Below are 16735 nucleotides of genomic sequence, written 5' to 3'. Positions count from 1 at the left end.
CCCCTGTCTGTGGAGCCTAAGATTTTGGTTGTGTTTCAAGCACACAAAGAAAAGGCTGCTGACAGTGTTTAGGTGAAGGTGGCCTTGTTCGGGGTTTGCATACAGACGCCATTTAGCCATCAGTTTATTTTTTGTGGTACAGTCATGCAATTTTGGCTTAACTGCTTCAGAGTACTAAGAGAACCACAACAAAATAGATTTTGTTCAGCTGTATTGTTTCTAAACAGGGTTTTATTCAGCAGGCTATCAATGGCCATGTTTATTTTGCTGAAAGAAGTATTCCTACACGCAGGCAGCCAAATTAAATTGATTTTGCAGATTTGTAGCAAATGCAATATCTTGCAAAGTAACTGACCTATGCTTACAATTAAATAATGTTTTTTGAAAGAGAGGGCAGAAACAGGTTGTACTGTGCACTAAGGGGAAGAGCCAAGAATATTCCCAGAGCTCCCAGCAGCAACTGCCCCTCCTGGAGCATTAAATCTAAGATTACAGCAACCTTAATTTTCCTTTTCAACTTTGCTGTACACACTCAAGTGAAGTACTAATTATAACCCAGATAAACAGCCTGTTTTCTCCTAGAGGAAAAAAAAAAAAAGTTTCTCTTGGTACAGCCATGTTCCAGTCTCATTCACAGACAGGTTATGTTCAGCTGTCTAACAATGATTTATTTTTTTTGCAGGCCAAGAGATATTCCAACAGTAAACACTCACCAGGTTTTCCTTCGTGGAAGCACAATTTCTTCTTGAGTAACTATGAGAAACAGTATTAAAGTTATTATTAAAAGCTAACAGGTGTCCAGAGAAAACTCTGACCTAATCAAAATTGATGATTTGAGCTAATAAAAAGATTTTAGCAAAGTCTTCAAAACCACAGTCTGGCATAGGCCACAATTTATTGCGGTGGTAACAGAAATGGCTGGCAGGGAGATGAGCAGTCCCACACAGAGACAGGACCAAGGCACTGAGGCTTTTCCTGCCTCAGAGACCTATCCACTTACTCAGGCACATTTCCTCAACCATCCTTCTCCAGCTTGAGCTCCAACCTTCCCCAGTCCTTTGCTTTCCTGCTCTCAGTCTCCCACTTTGAAGTCTGCTGCCTCTGCCCATTTGTCTTCCCCTATTTGGCTTGCCTGAGTACCGCAGCAAAGTGCCCTCTCCACTTCCAGCTCCTCCAGCCTGACACCAACTGATGGCACAAAGAGCTGAACAAAGTCAACCCTCCCAGCTTTCCCAGAGAAGAGACAATGCCAAAAGAACCTGGGGTAGTTAGCAAAGCACTGTAGCAAACTCATTCACCAAGGAATATGCAGGTAAGTCCTGATTACAACCCCCAGAGGCACTTTTCCCACTGCCTCTGTATTGATCCTTCCATGAGCTGTCCACTCCTCTTCCCACAGCCTGTAGCAGCAATACGGTACGGAACGTAGAGAAGAAAACTCTGAGGATTAAGGTGAAAAATTCCTTGCTATTGGATGCTGTCACTGTCAGTTTTATTCTGTTTCAAGGAGCGACTGGACAGCTCATGGAAGCGGACAACTCAGTTCACGCTCTCTGATCAGAGCAGGCTGGTGGTGAGAGTAATCAAGCAAATTAAGCCGGGACATCTCTTCACAATGAAGATGAGGGGAAAGAGAAAGTAATAAAGGGAAAGGGCATTCAGCGTCTTTTTTATCTCATGACAGAGCATATGGTATGGAAATTAAAACAAAATTAAGAAATAAGTAATTGAAATATCATACCTTCTATGTTTTCAGCAGCCTTCTGAGCTGTACTACTGGAAGAGCACCTATAAACCAAACAGAGTTTTCAGTGCATAGTAGTCACACTAATACAGCAAAACCAGATTAATGAGATTCTGGACTACAAGTCAAAATTAATTACAACACTAATGAGGAAAAGGTAGCTGGAAATGTTATATTGTTATTGTTATATTGGTCAGAATTGGACACATCACCTTCTTACAATTGCTCAAAAAGGTGTTACTGCTTTTAACATAAAAAAACCCTTACATTAAGATACTTTTCCTGCCCCTCATGGAGCATTCCAACACTAAAGCCTTACTGCAGCTCTGACAGGGGAACGTGTTTTAATGCTGACCTTCACCCTAAAGGAGACACTGTTAAGGTGGTTTTGTTCTTTGCAGTGCCATGAATAGCTGGAACTGCTCCTTATCAATTCGCACCTTGATATGACCGGTTATAACTCCTTTATCTCAAAATTTGGCCCCCAAGCAGGGGTACAGCTGGCGTAGGACCCTTTCATTCGAGCTGCCCCTTTTCTAGGGCTAAGAATCACTTTAACACCTCCAACCGTCTCCGGGGACGAAAAGGAACCTCGGAGCCCCCAAACCTGACAAAACCCCCGCACAAAAACACCCCCGGAGGGCCCCCCCCCCCCCCAAAACCCCCTCAGGGTCAGCCCCGAGGCCGCGCATGCGCAGATCCCAGCGGCGCGGACCCACACGAGGGCGTATGAGCGGCGTTTCCCGCCTCACTCCCCCCTCACAGCCCGCCCTCAGGGGCTCCTTCTTCACGGCTCCACCTCCCCCGTCCCCTTTCTTCCCGCCGAGGGTTCTCCCTTAACCGGCAGCCCGCCCTTACCGGTAGCCCCTCCGCCTGCTCAGCGCCACCGCCTGCCGCCAGGAGCCCGCCGCCAGCCGCCCCGCCGCCATGCCGGCCGCCACACCGCGCAGCGCCTCCTGGGCGGCGGGGCCGTACCACTGCCGCGGCGGGGAGGGGACGCTAGCCCTGCCCCCGCCGCCTCCCCTCAGCCGTGGTACGTCCCGGCACCGCCTCGCCCCTTCCCGCCCCCCCCCCTCCTTCCCCGCGTGGTTCCGCCCGTGGCGCAGCGGCTGCCGAGCGGCTGGGAGAAAGCTCGCCCGTTCGCCATGAGGCCGCCCAAGGTGGTGCCGTGGTGGCGGTTCGCCAGGGTGTCCTTCGGCATGTACACGGCTGAGGAGATCAGGTGAGCAGCCGAGGCAGGCTTGTGCCTTTTCTCCCCACGCCGTGCCCTGTACAGGTTTGCATGTGGGTTGGGGACTACAACTCCCAGGGTGCCTTGCGCGGGAGCGCCGGCCGGGCTCCATGGGCTGCGGGCGTGAGGCATGATGGGAGTCGTAGTCTCGGTGCGACCCGGCCCTCAGTGATGATGGCCCATGGGTTCCCCCCGGGTGCTGGGCTCCCTGTGGGGCTGTGGGGGCAAGGAGGCGGCGAGTAAAGGTTATTAGTAAAGGTTTAAAGTAAATATTTACTGTGCTACGTGCAATTGTACCCAGATAATGTAGTTAACGATACATAAATCCCTGTCATATGTCCAACGTGACCTCCGTGCTCTCAAAAAGACGTTTTTATCACTAAAAAGTCACCCAGATGCTAAATGCCAATGCTCATTCTCATATTCAAGTGTATGTGGCACGGCTGTTTGCTCCAGCTGATTTTTGTTCTTTTCTTCCATCCTCAGGAAGCTGAGTGTGAAAGCCATAACAGATCCTCAGTATTTGGATAATGTGGGCAATCCTTCTGTCAACGGGCTGTACGACTTGGCCTTGGGACCTCCAGATTCCAAAGAAGCCTGTGCAACGTGCATGCAGAACTTCAGCAACTGCCCGGGTCATTTTGGCCACATAGAGCTGCCTCTGACTGTCTACAACCCTCTGTTTTTTGATGTAAGTATGCTTCATTATTACCTTGCAGGTGAAGTGGCTGGTGGTGTTCAAGCTGCGATAGTTTGTAGTCCTTTAAAATAGAAAAGGTACCAAGATCTGGTGTTTTTTTTCTTAATTTATCTGTATTTCTATTTAATAACCAGTAAATGTAGTCGAAAAGCTTTGTTGTGTCGTGATAGTTCAATGTAAGTAGACTTTGTAGATGTTTGCAAAGTACATTCTTTGCTATGACTATTATTTTATGCACTATTGATAAGCAAGAGGGAGGAGCGTTGATCACCAAACCATATCACCAGCTACAGGGTCTCGTGGCTTAATTAAATGGATGACATGGTAACAACTATTAGTTGTTCTCTTTAAATTGCTACTGCAAACTTAGATGAACAGCTACCTTCTTTTACTTTAGAATCTCTAAGTGCTTCCTGGACATTCAGGGGTTTGAGCTTGAAATAGCAATATTTGTATACTTGTCCCTATAGGTCCTCTTGTTCCAGAACAACTTGTTCCAGAAAACTGTGCCAGTGTGGATAAGACTCAACAACCTGTCCAGCAATGTGCTGAGTGACAATGTGTGTACGAGCTAATATATCTATTAGGATAACTTTTTTCCTCTTTTTTTTTTTTTTTTTTTCCCCAGAAATTATACCTTCTAATTCGAGGTTCTTGTTTGAACTGTCACATGCTGACATGTACCAGAGCTGTGATTCACTTACTGCTAAGTCAGCTGAAGGTTCTGGAGAATGGGTTGCTTCATGCAGTCCATGATCTTGAAGTCGTCCTGAACAGGGCAAGTACTCTGTCTTTCTCTGTTCCTTTTAGAGTTGATGGTACTGTAGATATAGACTTACCTATTCCTTTTCTTTCAGTTCTTAGAGCAAAGTGCAGATGCAACAGCTCTAGAAATTGAAGAAGAGTTAAACCGTCATGTCCATGAGATATTGCAAAGTCAAGAACCAAGCGATCAGTGTTCAAATGTAAGTAGAATCAGTGCTCCTCTTAGGATATCACATTTTGTCCTTTTAATACAGCAATGTGCGAAAGAAAGTCTCTTTGACTACGCAGACTTTAGATTTTGTCCCTGAGTTCTGAAGTGTGTGACATTTGGAGAGTCATGTCCAAAATTAAGCTTAAAAATACTTTTTTTTTTGCTGGCCCGTAAGAGCTTGGAGTAACTACTAGGTTTACTATAAAATATGCTTTGTTTTCTGCTAATGGAGATGTTTTTATAGTATGAATAGGATATAAAAAAGCCTCATATTTCTGTCGGTATGTTACCTGCAGATAAGGATACCTCTGTATAATGTGCCAACTGTTCTGAGCTGCAGAACGTTTTTGAACTCAGGCATCCAGCGGTTTTGCAGCATAACATACCTTAAAAAAAATAAATTATGTGATTGTAATTGAGTTCTTCTTTTCTTTTAAATGCAGTTTAATGTACGATGTTAGTAAAAGTAAATACTACTAAGTTCTAACATCTTAGAGCAGATTTGCTTATAAGCCAAATTTAGTTCCTTAAACTATTTTTTCAAAACCAACCTGAAACCCTTTGGAATTCATGTATTCGTGAGCGGTCAAAAGAAGAGTGATTTTGGTCAATCTTCTGCCTTTTAGATTAGAGAAAAGCTCTAAAATTTAACACCGACCTGAAGATTAAAGATTATTGATAACATAAATTTTCAAAGCAGGGAGGTGAATGTTGGGCTTGTGTGTGTAATGCTGAGTTTGATGTAAATTAGGTAGTTTAATAAACTTGTGTCAAATGTTTTAAGTTATTTCCATTATTTTCAATATTTTTAATTCCTCTCTATCAGGTAAAAAACGTTTGTGAGTGTAGAAATAAACTGATAGCACAGTTCTGGAAAGCACATATGACTTCAAAGCGATGCCCAAACTGCAAGTAAGTTTAACTACACGAGGAAGTAAATAGATGGTTTAGAGTAAAATGTTGTAAGTCTTTGTATTAACCCTTTTTTCTTACCGTTGCTTTTTTCTTTCTGTTTTTTTCTTTTAGATCCAGAAGATCACTGGTGCGAAAAGAGCATAACAGCAAGCTGACAGTAACTTATCCTTCCACAGTGTATCGTAAGTCCGGAGAGAAAGGCACCGTGGATGAGCCAGCAGGTAAAATATTCGCCATCCTGACTGTAGGTGTTTTCTCATCCAGGTATTTCATCTGAACCTTGGTCTCACTGGTAATACTCGAGTCCTGCTTGTGTCTTTCTCAGCTGTAGGTTGACTCTTGGTTTTTGTTTTGGTCAGTGGGTGAGATCATTCAAAGAAGGGGTACAATTCACCGCTAATAAATAAATCAAGTAAAGCATATGCTTTAGCTGTGAAGAAGGAGTTTTATTTCAGCTACATATTGGTATTCACTAGTCACATAAATGACTTATTTATTCCATACTGAGAAGGCTCACTTTCTTTAATTTCGGATCCCAAAAGCAAGCATGTTGATGCTTTAAAATAGATGTTAGCCAATGTATTTTGTGTTATTTCCACTCCTTATCTTTGCTGGAAACACTGATCGTTGTAAGCCAAGAAAACCTTTCAAAATAACCCTGTGTTTTTGTTTTTTGTTTATTTTTAAGCTATTGATGAAACCCAGTTAGGGAAGAGAGGGTACCTGACACCAATGACTGCCAAGGAATTCATCATGTCTCTGTGGAAGAATGAAGGTAATTGTTAAGAGCAATGCTTTCTCCTGTTTTCTTTGTCCTTTAGTGGACAAAGTCTGCAAACATTTGTTTCCGTATGAAATCCTTTTCAAAATTTTACCTTTTGCCTGGAGGGCTCCTGGTTGCAAAATAAATGTTTATGACAGAAGGGCTAGTACCTAGTGAAGGCAGAGAACTGAATTCAGTAAAGTAGTTCGAGCTGTTCTCAAATTGTGACTCCTCACAAAGCTTGGTTGTTGCTTAAGGAGGATATGATGCTCACATGGTGCTGGGTCTACTATTCCCCACAGTTACGTTGATTTAAAAACTGGGAATGTATTTAGTGGTCTCCTCTTCTGAGTGTCCTGTACACTAAAATTGTCTACAGTTGTCAGGAAAAATCAAAGGGTTTCATGTATCAGTCACAGTCAGTGACAGAAAAATATATTTGACCAAAACGAACAATGAAATTCTTTCTAAAGTACTTATGCCTTAATGTTTTTATTTTAAACAAGCTCTCTAGTATTTAACTTAGCGGATTCTTTTGATTGACCAAGTGCATCTGGGGGGGAGGGTTAGGTTCAAAAAAAAAAAAAAAAAAAAAGGCAGCAATAATGTGTTTATCTTTTCTATTTTATCTTTTCAGGATTCTTTTTGCGTTACCTCTTTCCTGGGATGGATTCCCATCAGAGTTCAGGATTTAGTCCAGATATGTTTTTTTTAGATCTGCTTGTGGTTCCACCTTCGAGGTAAAATAAAAAAAAATCCCCAAGCAAGTACAAAACAAATAATGGGTTAAACCAAATACTCTTCTCAGAAGTCAGAGATGCAAACACCTGTAGTACAGACACTGGCATGCTAAAATGTCAGTGGAGACTTCAACAAACAAAAGTGACAGCAGTAACTGATGATAATTTTACCAAACTCCTTTGACGTTGTACTAAAGGAGTGAAATAGTTTTGAAAAAAGTGTATTTTGGTATTAGCATTTCAAATTACTGCAGAATATTAGGATGTTTTAGCAGTAGAGTGCTGATAGAATGTCTTAAGGAATCGTTCCTCTTATGACTGTGCCAGTATAATGAATGAAGTTTCAAATGCTCACTGTTAGTTTATAGGGATTACTTGTTCATGTGTTGAAGACTTCGCTTAGAGTGTTTGAGATTTATTATGCTGCTTTTTGGTGACGCTGATCTTCTGAAGTGATCTTGACCTCCTGTAGGTATCGTCCTGTGAATCGTATTGGAGACCGGATGTTTACGAATGGTCAAACTGTCAACCTGCAGGCCGTCATGAAAGATGCCAAACTGATACGGAAGCTCTTGGTTTTCATGGCAAAAGAACAATGTCAGCCAATTAAAACTGTAGAAGGTGAAATCCAAACAGTAAGAGTTACTGGTTATCTTATTCTTCACTATTTGGATATGTGGGGTGCAGTTTGGGTAGGCTCTTGTTTAAACTGGTTCAGTAACATTTTTTGCCTGGGTTGTTGGAATATATGCTGTTAGATGTCTTCTCTAGGTATTTTTGCTCACATCTTTCCACTCAGCTCTCTAGTGCAAAGGGAATATCATTTTATGCAGACTTCTTTACTTGTGGTTTTTATATTAGTCTACTGTATGTGAAACGTGGGCTCCTCTTACTGGATAATGAAATACGTACAGCAGAAACAATTTACAATAAAACTTCTCCAGAATCTCATGAAACAAAAAATGGTAGTGGAAAAAAGCCACTTTATCTTTTAAGCCTAGTAGAGCCAGTTGTGATCCTGGTTATTTTTAACCATTAGTGTCTAGATGAACTAAAAAATTTCCAAATATCCATAATGAGTAACAATGCTTGCTTACAGCCAACCAGTTTACATGGTAATATTTGTCACCGCCATTTATCCAGGCTATGTGGCCTCATGCTGTTTTCCTGTATTTGTTTTAAGAAGGCTTCAAGGAGAAAGCTAGGGACACCTCAACGTTAGTGTTGAGACTGTGAATCATGGAGTTTGCTTACAGAGGGAACTTTCTGCATGGTACGTTGGCCTGTGAATTTGCAGAGCACTAAATATGTGCATGCTCACTCATAGTTAATAAGTGCCCTTTTCTAAGCACAATTGACATACAGTATGCAACTCTCTGTGGAGTTTTAAGGTTTGGGACATACATCTCTTGCCTTAGAAATCCCCGTTTTGAGAACATAACTGTGAAGAAAAGGTAGATTCAGTCTGGATATCCCAAGCTTCTGCGTCATACATTTTTTTTTCTTCTGTAATAACAGTTATACCCTTGTTTTGGAGTGTCATCTGTATTCCAAATATTTTCCCTCCACTGATATGAAGCCTAATATTTTTCAGACAGCGTTCAGACAACCTAACCTGCTCTGTCTGCGTGGTGTTTAGGCTGGAGGAAATTCTGTGTTTCTGGCAGACATGTTCACTCCGATGTACTGCTCTACAAGAGAACAAAAGAAACTTCTTGTATCTAATTTGAAAATAGTGCAGGTTAACCACCACACTTAACCTACAGAGCAGAAATTGATCATACACATACTGAAAGCCTCTTTTCATATTTATTCATGAAGTATGTTATTAAGGGTTCTTTGATACTAGGCTTAGTTTCAGGTGGAAACTTGGTTTACATCCTGAAGTTTAAGTCTTTTTAAACATTTTATTTTAGTTACTGAGAGTTTGGCCACTAGGTGGAGAAGTGCTCTGAAAATGTTTGAGGTGACTATGAAAAAATGTGTTTTGGAGATGACTGGTATACAGCCTCCTAGACTGTGAGAACAGTGATGTAAGTGTTGCAAGCTCTTGGGTTTGGATTTCCATCTGAAAATAGGACGTTCCAGTAGCAAAGTGGTTCTTAGCCTAGACTGACTAACGAGTAAAAAGCTAATTTGGAAAGAGGACTGTCACTTACCAAGCAATCAGCTAGTAAAATGCCACTGGAATATGTAGGCGTGGTCTTTGAAGATCTCCAAGTCAGTTTCTAAATCTTGACAGCAGGCCAGTCTGAAACACTTAGGTGTAATAGCAGTGTAATCATACCTTTAATTTTATTTTTTGATTTGGTTTATTCAGTGAGGTGCAAAATAGTGGGCAATGCTTTGTTTGTTATTTAACACTGTGACTTCAGCTTGGTATATAGTAGGTATTTCTTGGTAAGTCCAGTTCCTATTTTCTGTTTCTGCAGGAGACCGCTGAGAGTAATGAACCTCTGGACCATTCTGTCCTGGCAACAATTCCAGGGCAGACCATTGCAGATAAGCTTTACAACACTTGGATTCGTCTTCAGACTCACGTCAACATTGTCTTTGACAGTGACATGGACAAACTAATGACTGAAAAATACCCTGGTATTCGTCAGGTGGGTGGCAGGGAGCGTGTTAGAGACTTTGTGTGTCACAGACTGTTAAAGCAAGAGAAATGGATGGAATAAGAACTAAGTGTTATATTTTGTGCTCATTGTATAGGGATTTTCATGATAATCATCACTGCAATGTCTTGAGAATCTGTCTCATGTTGCATGTTTTTGTCTTTCGCATTTTAGTCATTAACTTCTGTTTTCAAAGCTATTAGAGAAAAAGGAAGGACTCTTCCGCAAGCACATGATGGGAAAACGTGTGGATTTTGCAGCTCGATCAGTCATTTGCCCTGATATGTACATTGGCACCAATGAGATTGGCATTCCCATGGTAAGAAGAAAGAAAGGAGTATTTCCTTATGGTACAGCTGGGGACTGAACTATACCTTAGTGTGTTCAGCTGCTCAGTAAATAGTTTAAAATGTAGAGTATTTACTGACCCGTCTGGACCTTTTCCTCCCTAGTGCGTCACGGTTGTATCTTACCGTTGGATGTTAATGAAGAAGGAACATTGAAGAGCAGGAAATTCTTACCATTATACTGAACACTAAGTCTAGGAAAGAGGATGTTAAAAAAAAATAAAGGCTTCCTTGGCTTATGAATTAGTGCAAACTTTCTAAGTAGGTTGTGTGACTGACTCTCTTGATCTTTGTAGAGTATCTTGTAACGGGCCTGGCAGCCTTTAAGAAACAGCCGTAAATATGTCTCAAGCTTCATCTTTAACGACTCCCAGAGTTTACACCAATCCTGAACTTTAACTTCTCAGAAACAGTCTTTTCTGCTTGCCTATCTGAGAACAGTGAGCCTGGTGGTTAAACGTTTTCCCCCTGTATTGTCAGTTTGTTTGCAGAATCTAAAATCATGCCACTTGGCAGGACAATAGGTTGAAGAGGAGATGCATCCAAAATCTTCACGTAATTTATGTTTGCATTGTCTGAGTTAACGTTTGACCCTGTTTCCTCAGTGACTTCTGTTCTAAATGAAAGCAGAACAAGTAGTTATTTTTCCTTTTTTTCCTTCCTGTCTAGGTATTTGCTACCAAACTGACCTACCCTCAGCCGGTCACTCCCTGGAATGTCAAAGAGCTGCGGCAAGCTGTCATAAACGGCCCGAAGGTTCACCCTGGGGCCTCCATGGTCATTAACGAGGACGGGTCTCGTACGGTGCTGAGTGCCAGCAGCCTGACCCAGAGGGAAGCCATAGCTAAGCAGCTTCTCACCCCTTCCTCAGGTGCACCCCCGACAGGACTGAAGATTGTGAGTATGACTAAGACAGGCTTGGCAGAACCATCCTCTCTGTGTGGTGGGTTTTATAAGTGATAATACTGTCCTTGGCAGTGGTTCTAACAGGCTCCAAAAGACTCCCTGAGCAGCATTGTCTTGTCTTTTAGTAGGCGGCTTGGAAAAGGTTGAGGGAGTATGTGAGAAGAAAAGTTTGATACTTTTTTCAAATCTTAATAACCATTTTTCCATCCTCAGTTTCACTCACCTCTTAATGTGCAGTGTGTGGTGTTCATCTTGTCAAGATGCTGAAGAGTCTTTTGCTTACAGCTGGCTGTTCTTGGAAAGCCTCAGTAGTATGGAAGATACTTATTACTATTCTTATGCTTTTGTGTTCCCCCGCCTCCCTGCCCTTCTCAGCCTATTTTAGAGTTTTGTCATCTCCTTTAGAAATACCAAAATGTTCTGTATTTGGAGCAGTTTTATGGTGGTAGCTGAAATTCAGTATGTTGGTAGAGTAGGTGCACCACAAGCAGCTGATGTGACCTGTCTGCCACGATGGGTGCCCATGACCAAGTACAGAGTCGAGTTCTCTGTTTTGCATCAGCTGTGCTGGGAGTGGCACGGACTAGGGGAGGAGTGGTCTGTGTTTTGGTACTGCCTGCTGTAACCTAGGATCCCTCTCCCCTTCCCCATCTCATTTTGCAGATGACAAAGCAAGAAACAACCCCACTGAAGCCCATCTGTTTGTACAGACGTTAACATTTGTGCTTGGTCCTTATATCAGTTGTTTCTCTGGAGCTGCTGGAGGATTTGAGTTCTCTGTGCTGCCGCTTAATCAACCTTTGAAACTTCTCAGTCGTGATATTTCCCAACCTTGCGAGTGTTGACAACCCGCTGCTTAGGTGCTGGGGAGAATTGGTGTGGAAATGGCAAATGGTCTTTTCGTGCTGCCTGTTACGTATACCCATGTCTAATAGAAGTGGGGTATAGATTTGATATTTAAGACAAAGCATTTCTGTGATGTCTCTTCTTTCAAAACCTATCACAGGGATAAAAATCATAGTTACAACGCTCTTGCAAATTCTGTATTGCTTCTGTTTCCTGGATGAGCCTAAAGCCTTTTAAGAAGAGGTCTATTTTCAGGCAAGCAGAACCCACGCACTCCTGGCTTCCAGCCGAGGTGGCTGTTAAGTAAAAGTGGTGGTAGAGCTTTCACCTTTTGAAAGCCATCCTCTCTCCTCAGGGTTCATCAGTGCAAACAGTATGTGCAGACGTCTGACAGAAGTTTATATTCAAGACAGAGAGTAAAAAGAGCTGCTTTTGGTATCATGTGAAGCGGAAGGGCAGGAGCAAGAAGAGGGAATACCCTATTGACCAGGACAGCGGTTCAAGGAGAGAGCTTTAGCTCCCAAGCGCTTTTGTGAGCTGTACAGACAGAGCAGTTTTTTCCTTGGCGTCGTAATTTGTTTTAACTTGGGTGGCATTTGAAACTAGTTCTCACAGTTGTGTGCTATGGCAGAAAAGCATCTGTGAATTGCAGTGCTAAAGCTAAGGATTTTCCAGTAATAACTGGGTAGCATGCTTTGGAAATGAGTAACTACGGCTACCTGATGAGGAAAATAACATACAGGAGTGTCAGATTTACGTGATTGTCAGGTTATAGAAGTATCCTAACTGTTAGAACTTGGTCTGTTCTGACTCAAATAAATGCATGTAGGAAGATCATTAAATGGAGTAGTAAACCATTGGACAGCTCAGTACTCTCTTCTTCTCTTACATGAATTTCCGTAAAGAGTCCCTCTTTTAATGTGTGTTTTTCAGGCTGAGAATAATCCTCCAGGGCTAAACACAATCCTACATGTGGTAAATACACAGGGAAAGAAATCAGGTTTTTGGAGAGCCTCCAAACGTCAGGGCTCAGGCGTTTTAAGTTTTGGCTCCAATTCTGAACTTTGTGGGCATTTCCAAGCAAAGCATTGGTTAAAGTCAATCTAAAAGTTCTTTACTTGCAAGGAATAAATTATCTCCCCCTTACATTACACACCGTTATGAGGCCCCAGACTGAGCGTCGCAGTGGGATCAGCAAGGATGCCACCCGGTCTCCTCGCGTACAAGGTGGTGCTTGAGGCTCACAAAGTGTTGCTGTGATTCATCAGGGCTGGAGTGGAAATTGGTAATTCCTTGGGTGATTGCTGCACCAGAGACTGCAAAGCTGCATCCGTCACAGGTGCAGTGTTCTGTGCTTTAGTGTTGTCAGTCCTGCTCAGTAGGAAGAACTTCAAAATTTCACCATGGCTTATTTTACTGGGATGATGACCAGCAAAACAGGTGTGAAAATTGAGCTCACTGATGGAACAGGTGCTGAAGACTCCCACAAATCAGGCTAAGAATGCATTCTGTAATGTTAAGCACGTGCTTAAGCCCTGTTGGCTCCTAACTCCTGGAAATCACAGCATGCCTGCTGAAATCTTCATATATTCAGTTTAGCGCTGAGTATTTAGACTCTACAAAAAGGTTATCCTGAGCTGCTGATGACCACTTCTGTGGATCTATTACAGTGTATATATACTGACAAATTAAAGTGAGACTATTTTGAGAGGCTGTGTTCTAGATGAGAACTTGTTGTCTGACCACCACCATGTGCTTTATTCAAACGTGAAGTTAGAACTGAGTTCCCTGCCTCTGCTCCAGCTACCTGGTCATATTATCTTATTCCGAGCTGTCCAGCACTGGCTGTATGGTGACAGGTACTCTCAGTTTGCCTTTGGGTAAATTTGGTTTATTTTCTCACTTAGAAATACCAGACTTTCCCTTTTTCAGTCTTTGATGCCCGTATTGCCAGGGGAGAGGAGAGCCTGGCAGGGTGTGGCTTGCACGCGGCTCCCTTGGTTTGGTTGCTGTGGTTTGTGGGTGTTAATGGAGCACAAAGCAGGCTCGGGCTGCGGTTTGGTAGAGAGCAGAGAGCTGCGGGAGTAAGTAGTCTTGATTGATTCTCGTAAACCTTTTGCACAGAATGTTAATACTAGAAAGAAAACGCTTTGAATGCACGTGTTTAAAGATGGATTCTTTACACGCATTGAAATGTTTTATAGAGATCAATTGAAATTCTCTTGCAGGTTTGTCGTCACATTAAAACTGGAGATGTGCTCTTACTGAACCGCCAGCCCACTCTTCACAGACCCTCCATCCAAGCTCACCGGGCCAGAATCCTGCCTGGAGAAAAAGTGCTGAGGCTTCACTATGCCAACTGCAAGGCTTACAACGCTGATTTTGACGGTGACGAAATGAATGCCCATTTTCCACAAAGTGAGCTGGGTAGAGCAGAGGCCTACACTTTAGCCTTTACTGATGAACAGTATCTAGTTCCAAAGGTAAATAAAACTGTCAAACAAACTTATTCCTACATGAAATCGCATTGTTTAAAATGTTTTGGTCTTGTTTTTTCTATGGATAAATGAGATTAAATTTGTTCTTTTTCATTTATTTACTTTTTAAATTATTATTTATCGTTTCCTTTCCTGTTCCCATTTTTTGCCAGCTGTGCTCTTTCCTTCAGTGGATTTTTGTCGTTCAGGCATTATTGCCTGCTTCTCATTTCCCCGAATCAATTTCTTCTCTCTCTTTTGGAGAGGGCACATCACATCTAAACAATCTTGTTCATTTGAATTGTTGGAGAGATTAGAAGCGAGCTGTACAGTAATAAACCATTCTTCCGAAGAGACTTTGGTGCTTTTATCCAGCTGGACTAATTTGAGGAGTTGCTAGCACTTGACCCCCACCAAACCTTTTTTCTTCCGGATTTCTTTAGGATGGCAAGCCGCTTCCAGGACTGATCCAGGATCACATGATTTCTGGAGTCAGCATGACAACCCGGGGCTGCTTCTTCACAAGAGAGCAATACATGGAGCTTGTTTACCGGGGACTGACAGACAAAAAAGGAAGAATTCAAGTATTTCCTCCTGCCATTATGAAACCACAACGACTATGGACAGGAAAGCAGGTAGTTTATAATTTATTGGGTTAAAGAATGCTGATGGTTCCAAAGTAGAACACTAGTGTTAAAATCAGGGCTGCTGGGGGCTGCTGAAAAGCTAGATCCTGTTGTCTAAGCAAAACCGTATGGATACTCTGGTATTCGAATATTTCGTTGATATCATCATTATATTGATGTGGTATCTGAGAAGCCTAAGTGGATGGACAGTTATTTTTCCCAGTAACAAGGAAATAAAAAAAGCACTGGTGCCATTTGTTTCCGAGTAACTGTGTCTCATTGATCTTGCAGATGCTAGAGTTGCAAGAGCATATTCCTGTCTTGTAAGCATCCGATTTTTGAGCTTTTAAAGATTTGTCGTCAGTGAAAAATACATGCATAGATTTTTGGTTTCATCCTCTTTGACAAATTCTTTACAGTGAGAAAGGAATATGGGAAACAAATAGTTCCTGACATTCTTTCTGCTTCTTTATAGGTTGTTTCTACGTTGCTAATAAACATAATTCCAGAAAACCATGTCCCACTGAACTTGACTGGAAAAGCTAAGATTGGTGGAAGAGCCTGGATAAAGGGACCTGCAAACAGATGTCTAAACCTTGATTCAATGTGTGAATCACAGGTGAATATGTTTAACTGTTCACCAGTCTGTGGGCTTTTAAAGCTTTTCACCTAAAGCCTTTTTTTTTTTCTTCTGTATTACTCAGAAAAATCTGAAAAGGTCATATTGGGATCAAAATTTCTTTTTTCCCGAAGAGTTGTGTTTTCTTTTTCAGGTTATTATTAGAAATGGAGAATTGCTTTGCGGCGTGTTGGACAAAGCTCACTTTGGCAGCTCTGCCTATGGCCTGGTCCACTGTTGCTATGAAATCTATGGGGGTGAAACTAGTGGGAAGGTGCTAACTTGTCTGGGACGCCTCTTTACTGCTTATCTGCAGCTCTACAGGGGATTTACAATGGGTGAGTAACACAAGGACTAATTCACCAGGGCACCGCATCACCTCATGAGGTATAAAACAGACAGTGTTGGGTAGAATACATGCCAAGAGTTCTGGAAATAAACTTCCACAGGACAGTGTCCTTGACTGGGATCGCTGTTTGCCAACTGTTTTTCCCCTCACTCCTGTTTTTTACAGTTGGCCTTTTAAGCATAAAGAGAAAGTATAATCTTAAAGATGTCCATTAATTCTCTCATCTGGCCAGCCTGATCAAAGTGTGAAGAGTGTAAATGTCCTGTGTTTAAATTTTATTGTGACAAAACCCCCTCTGAGGCTCCATGTTTTTTTACTTCTCTGAAAAGAGACCGTAACAACTGATAAGTGAGATGGGAGGACTTTGAGGGGTTATTAGTCAAGTCTTGCATACCTCATTCTACTGTAAAACTTCTGATAAATATTTGACTTTCATTACGGCTTTGCAAAGCCATACAAAAATGCACTTGGCAGTCAATAAAAAATTGAACCTTACTCTGCTCCCTCTTGCAGTAGTTAAAATATTTCAAATGACCGTGTAGAGCTTTGCAAGGTGTTCTTATGCTAATGAAAAATTTAAGTCGGTAGCATCAGGAGAGTTGAAATTCACTTGTGAAGGCACAACATAATCACTTGGAGTTACGTAGAGCAGTAGTAAGCTTTGGCAGCAGCGAGGAACCGACAGTCTTCTATGAACCAGGGAAAAGCAGTAGATCTGTTAAGTAAGACAATTAGTTGGCTGTAAGATACAGAAAATAGATCTTGAGAGCAAGGGCACAAAAGCTCCTTTGGTAGAGATAATGAGCGAAGAGCCTGGGATCATATTTTTAAAACCTTAGGTAAAAGGGAAGTGGGACTGGAGCAGGAGCCTGGCGTTTGGT

At 42.1% G+C, this 16735-nt stretch overlaps 2 protein-coding genes across 3 annotated transcripts in view; one reads left to right on the top strand and one right to left on the bottom strand.

Moving 5' to 3' along the window:
* The window catches only part of PTCD3 (pentatricopeptide repeat domain 3), a 36415-nt gene extending 33742 nt beyond the window's left edge, over positions 1-2673 (bottom strand). For both annotated transcript variants that reach the window (XM_035326009.1, XM_035326010.1), the window contains exons 1-3: positions 2603-2673; positions 1742-1788; positions 714-753 (exon numbers count right to left, since the gene is read on the bottom strand). In XM_035326009.1, coding sequence (XP_035181900.1) covers positions 714-753; positions 1742-1788; positions 2603-2673 — 158 coding nt within the window. The remainder of the gene's footprint in view (positions 1-713; positions 754-1741; positions 1789-2602) is intronic.
* Positions 2674-2827: 154 nt separating this feature from the next.
* The window catches only part of POLR1A (RNA polymerase I subunit A), a 31338-nt gene continuing 17430 nt past the window's right edge, over positions 2828-16735 (top strand). Inside the window, exons 1-16 of the mRNA XM_035326003.1 lie at positions 2828-2966; positions 3462-3666; positions 4304-4453; positions 4533-4640; positions 5478-5563; positions 5678-5787; positions 6255-6341; positions 6967-7069; positions 7542-7704; positions 9502-9675; positions 9881-10003; positions 10701-10928; positions 14012-14266; positions 14704-14895; positions 15362-15505; positions 15660-15843. Of these exons, the coding sequence (XP_035181894.1) occupies positions 2890-2966; positions 3462-3666; positions 4304-4453; positions 4533-4640; positions 5478-5563; positions 5678-5787; positions 6255-6341; positions 6967-7069; positions 7542-7704; positions 9502-9675; positions 9881-10003; positions 10701-10928; positions 14012-14266; positions 14704-14895; positions 15362-15505; positions 15660-15843 (2389 nt within the window). The 5' untranslated portion in view covers positions 2828-2889. The remainder of the gene's footprint in view (positions 2967-3461; positions 3667-4303; positions 4454-4532; positions 4641-5477; positions 5564-5677; positions 5788-6254; positions 6342-6966; positions 7070-7541; positions 7705-9501; positions 9676-9880; positions 10004-10700; positions 10929-14011; positions 14267-14703; positions 14896-15361; positions 15506-15659; positions 15844-16735) is intronic.

The sequence above is a fragment of the Oxyura jamaicensis genome, chromosome 4 (genome assembly GCF_011077185.1).
Source record: "Oxyura jamaicensis isolate SHBP4307 breed ruddy duck chromosome 4, BPBGC_Ojam_1.0, whole genome shotgun sequence".
Lineage (NCBI taxonomy): Eukaryota > Metazoa > Chordata > Aves > Anseriformes > Anatidae > Oxyura > Oxyura jamaicensis.
The sequence above is the reverse complement of the archived record's forward strand: the minus strand, read 5'-3'. Positions and strand labels throughout refer to the sequence as shown.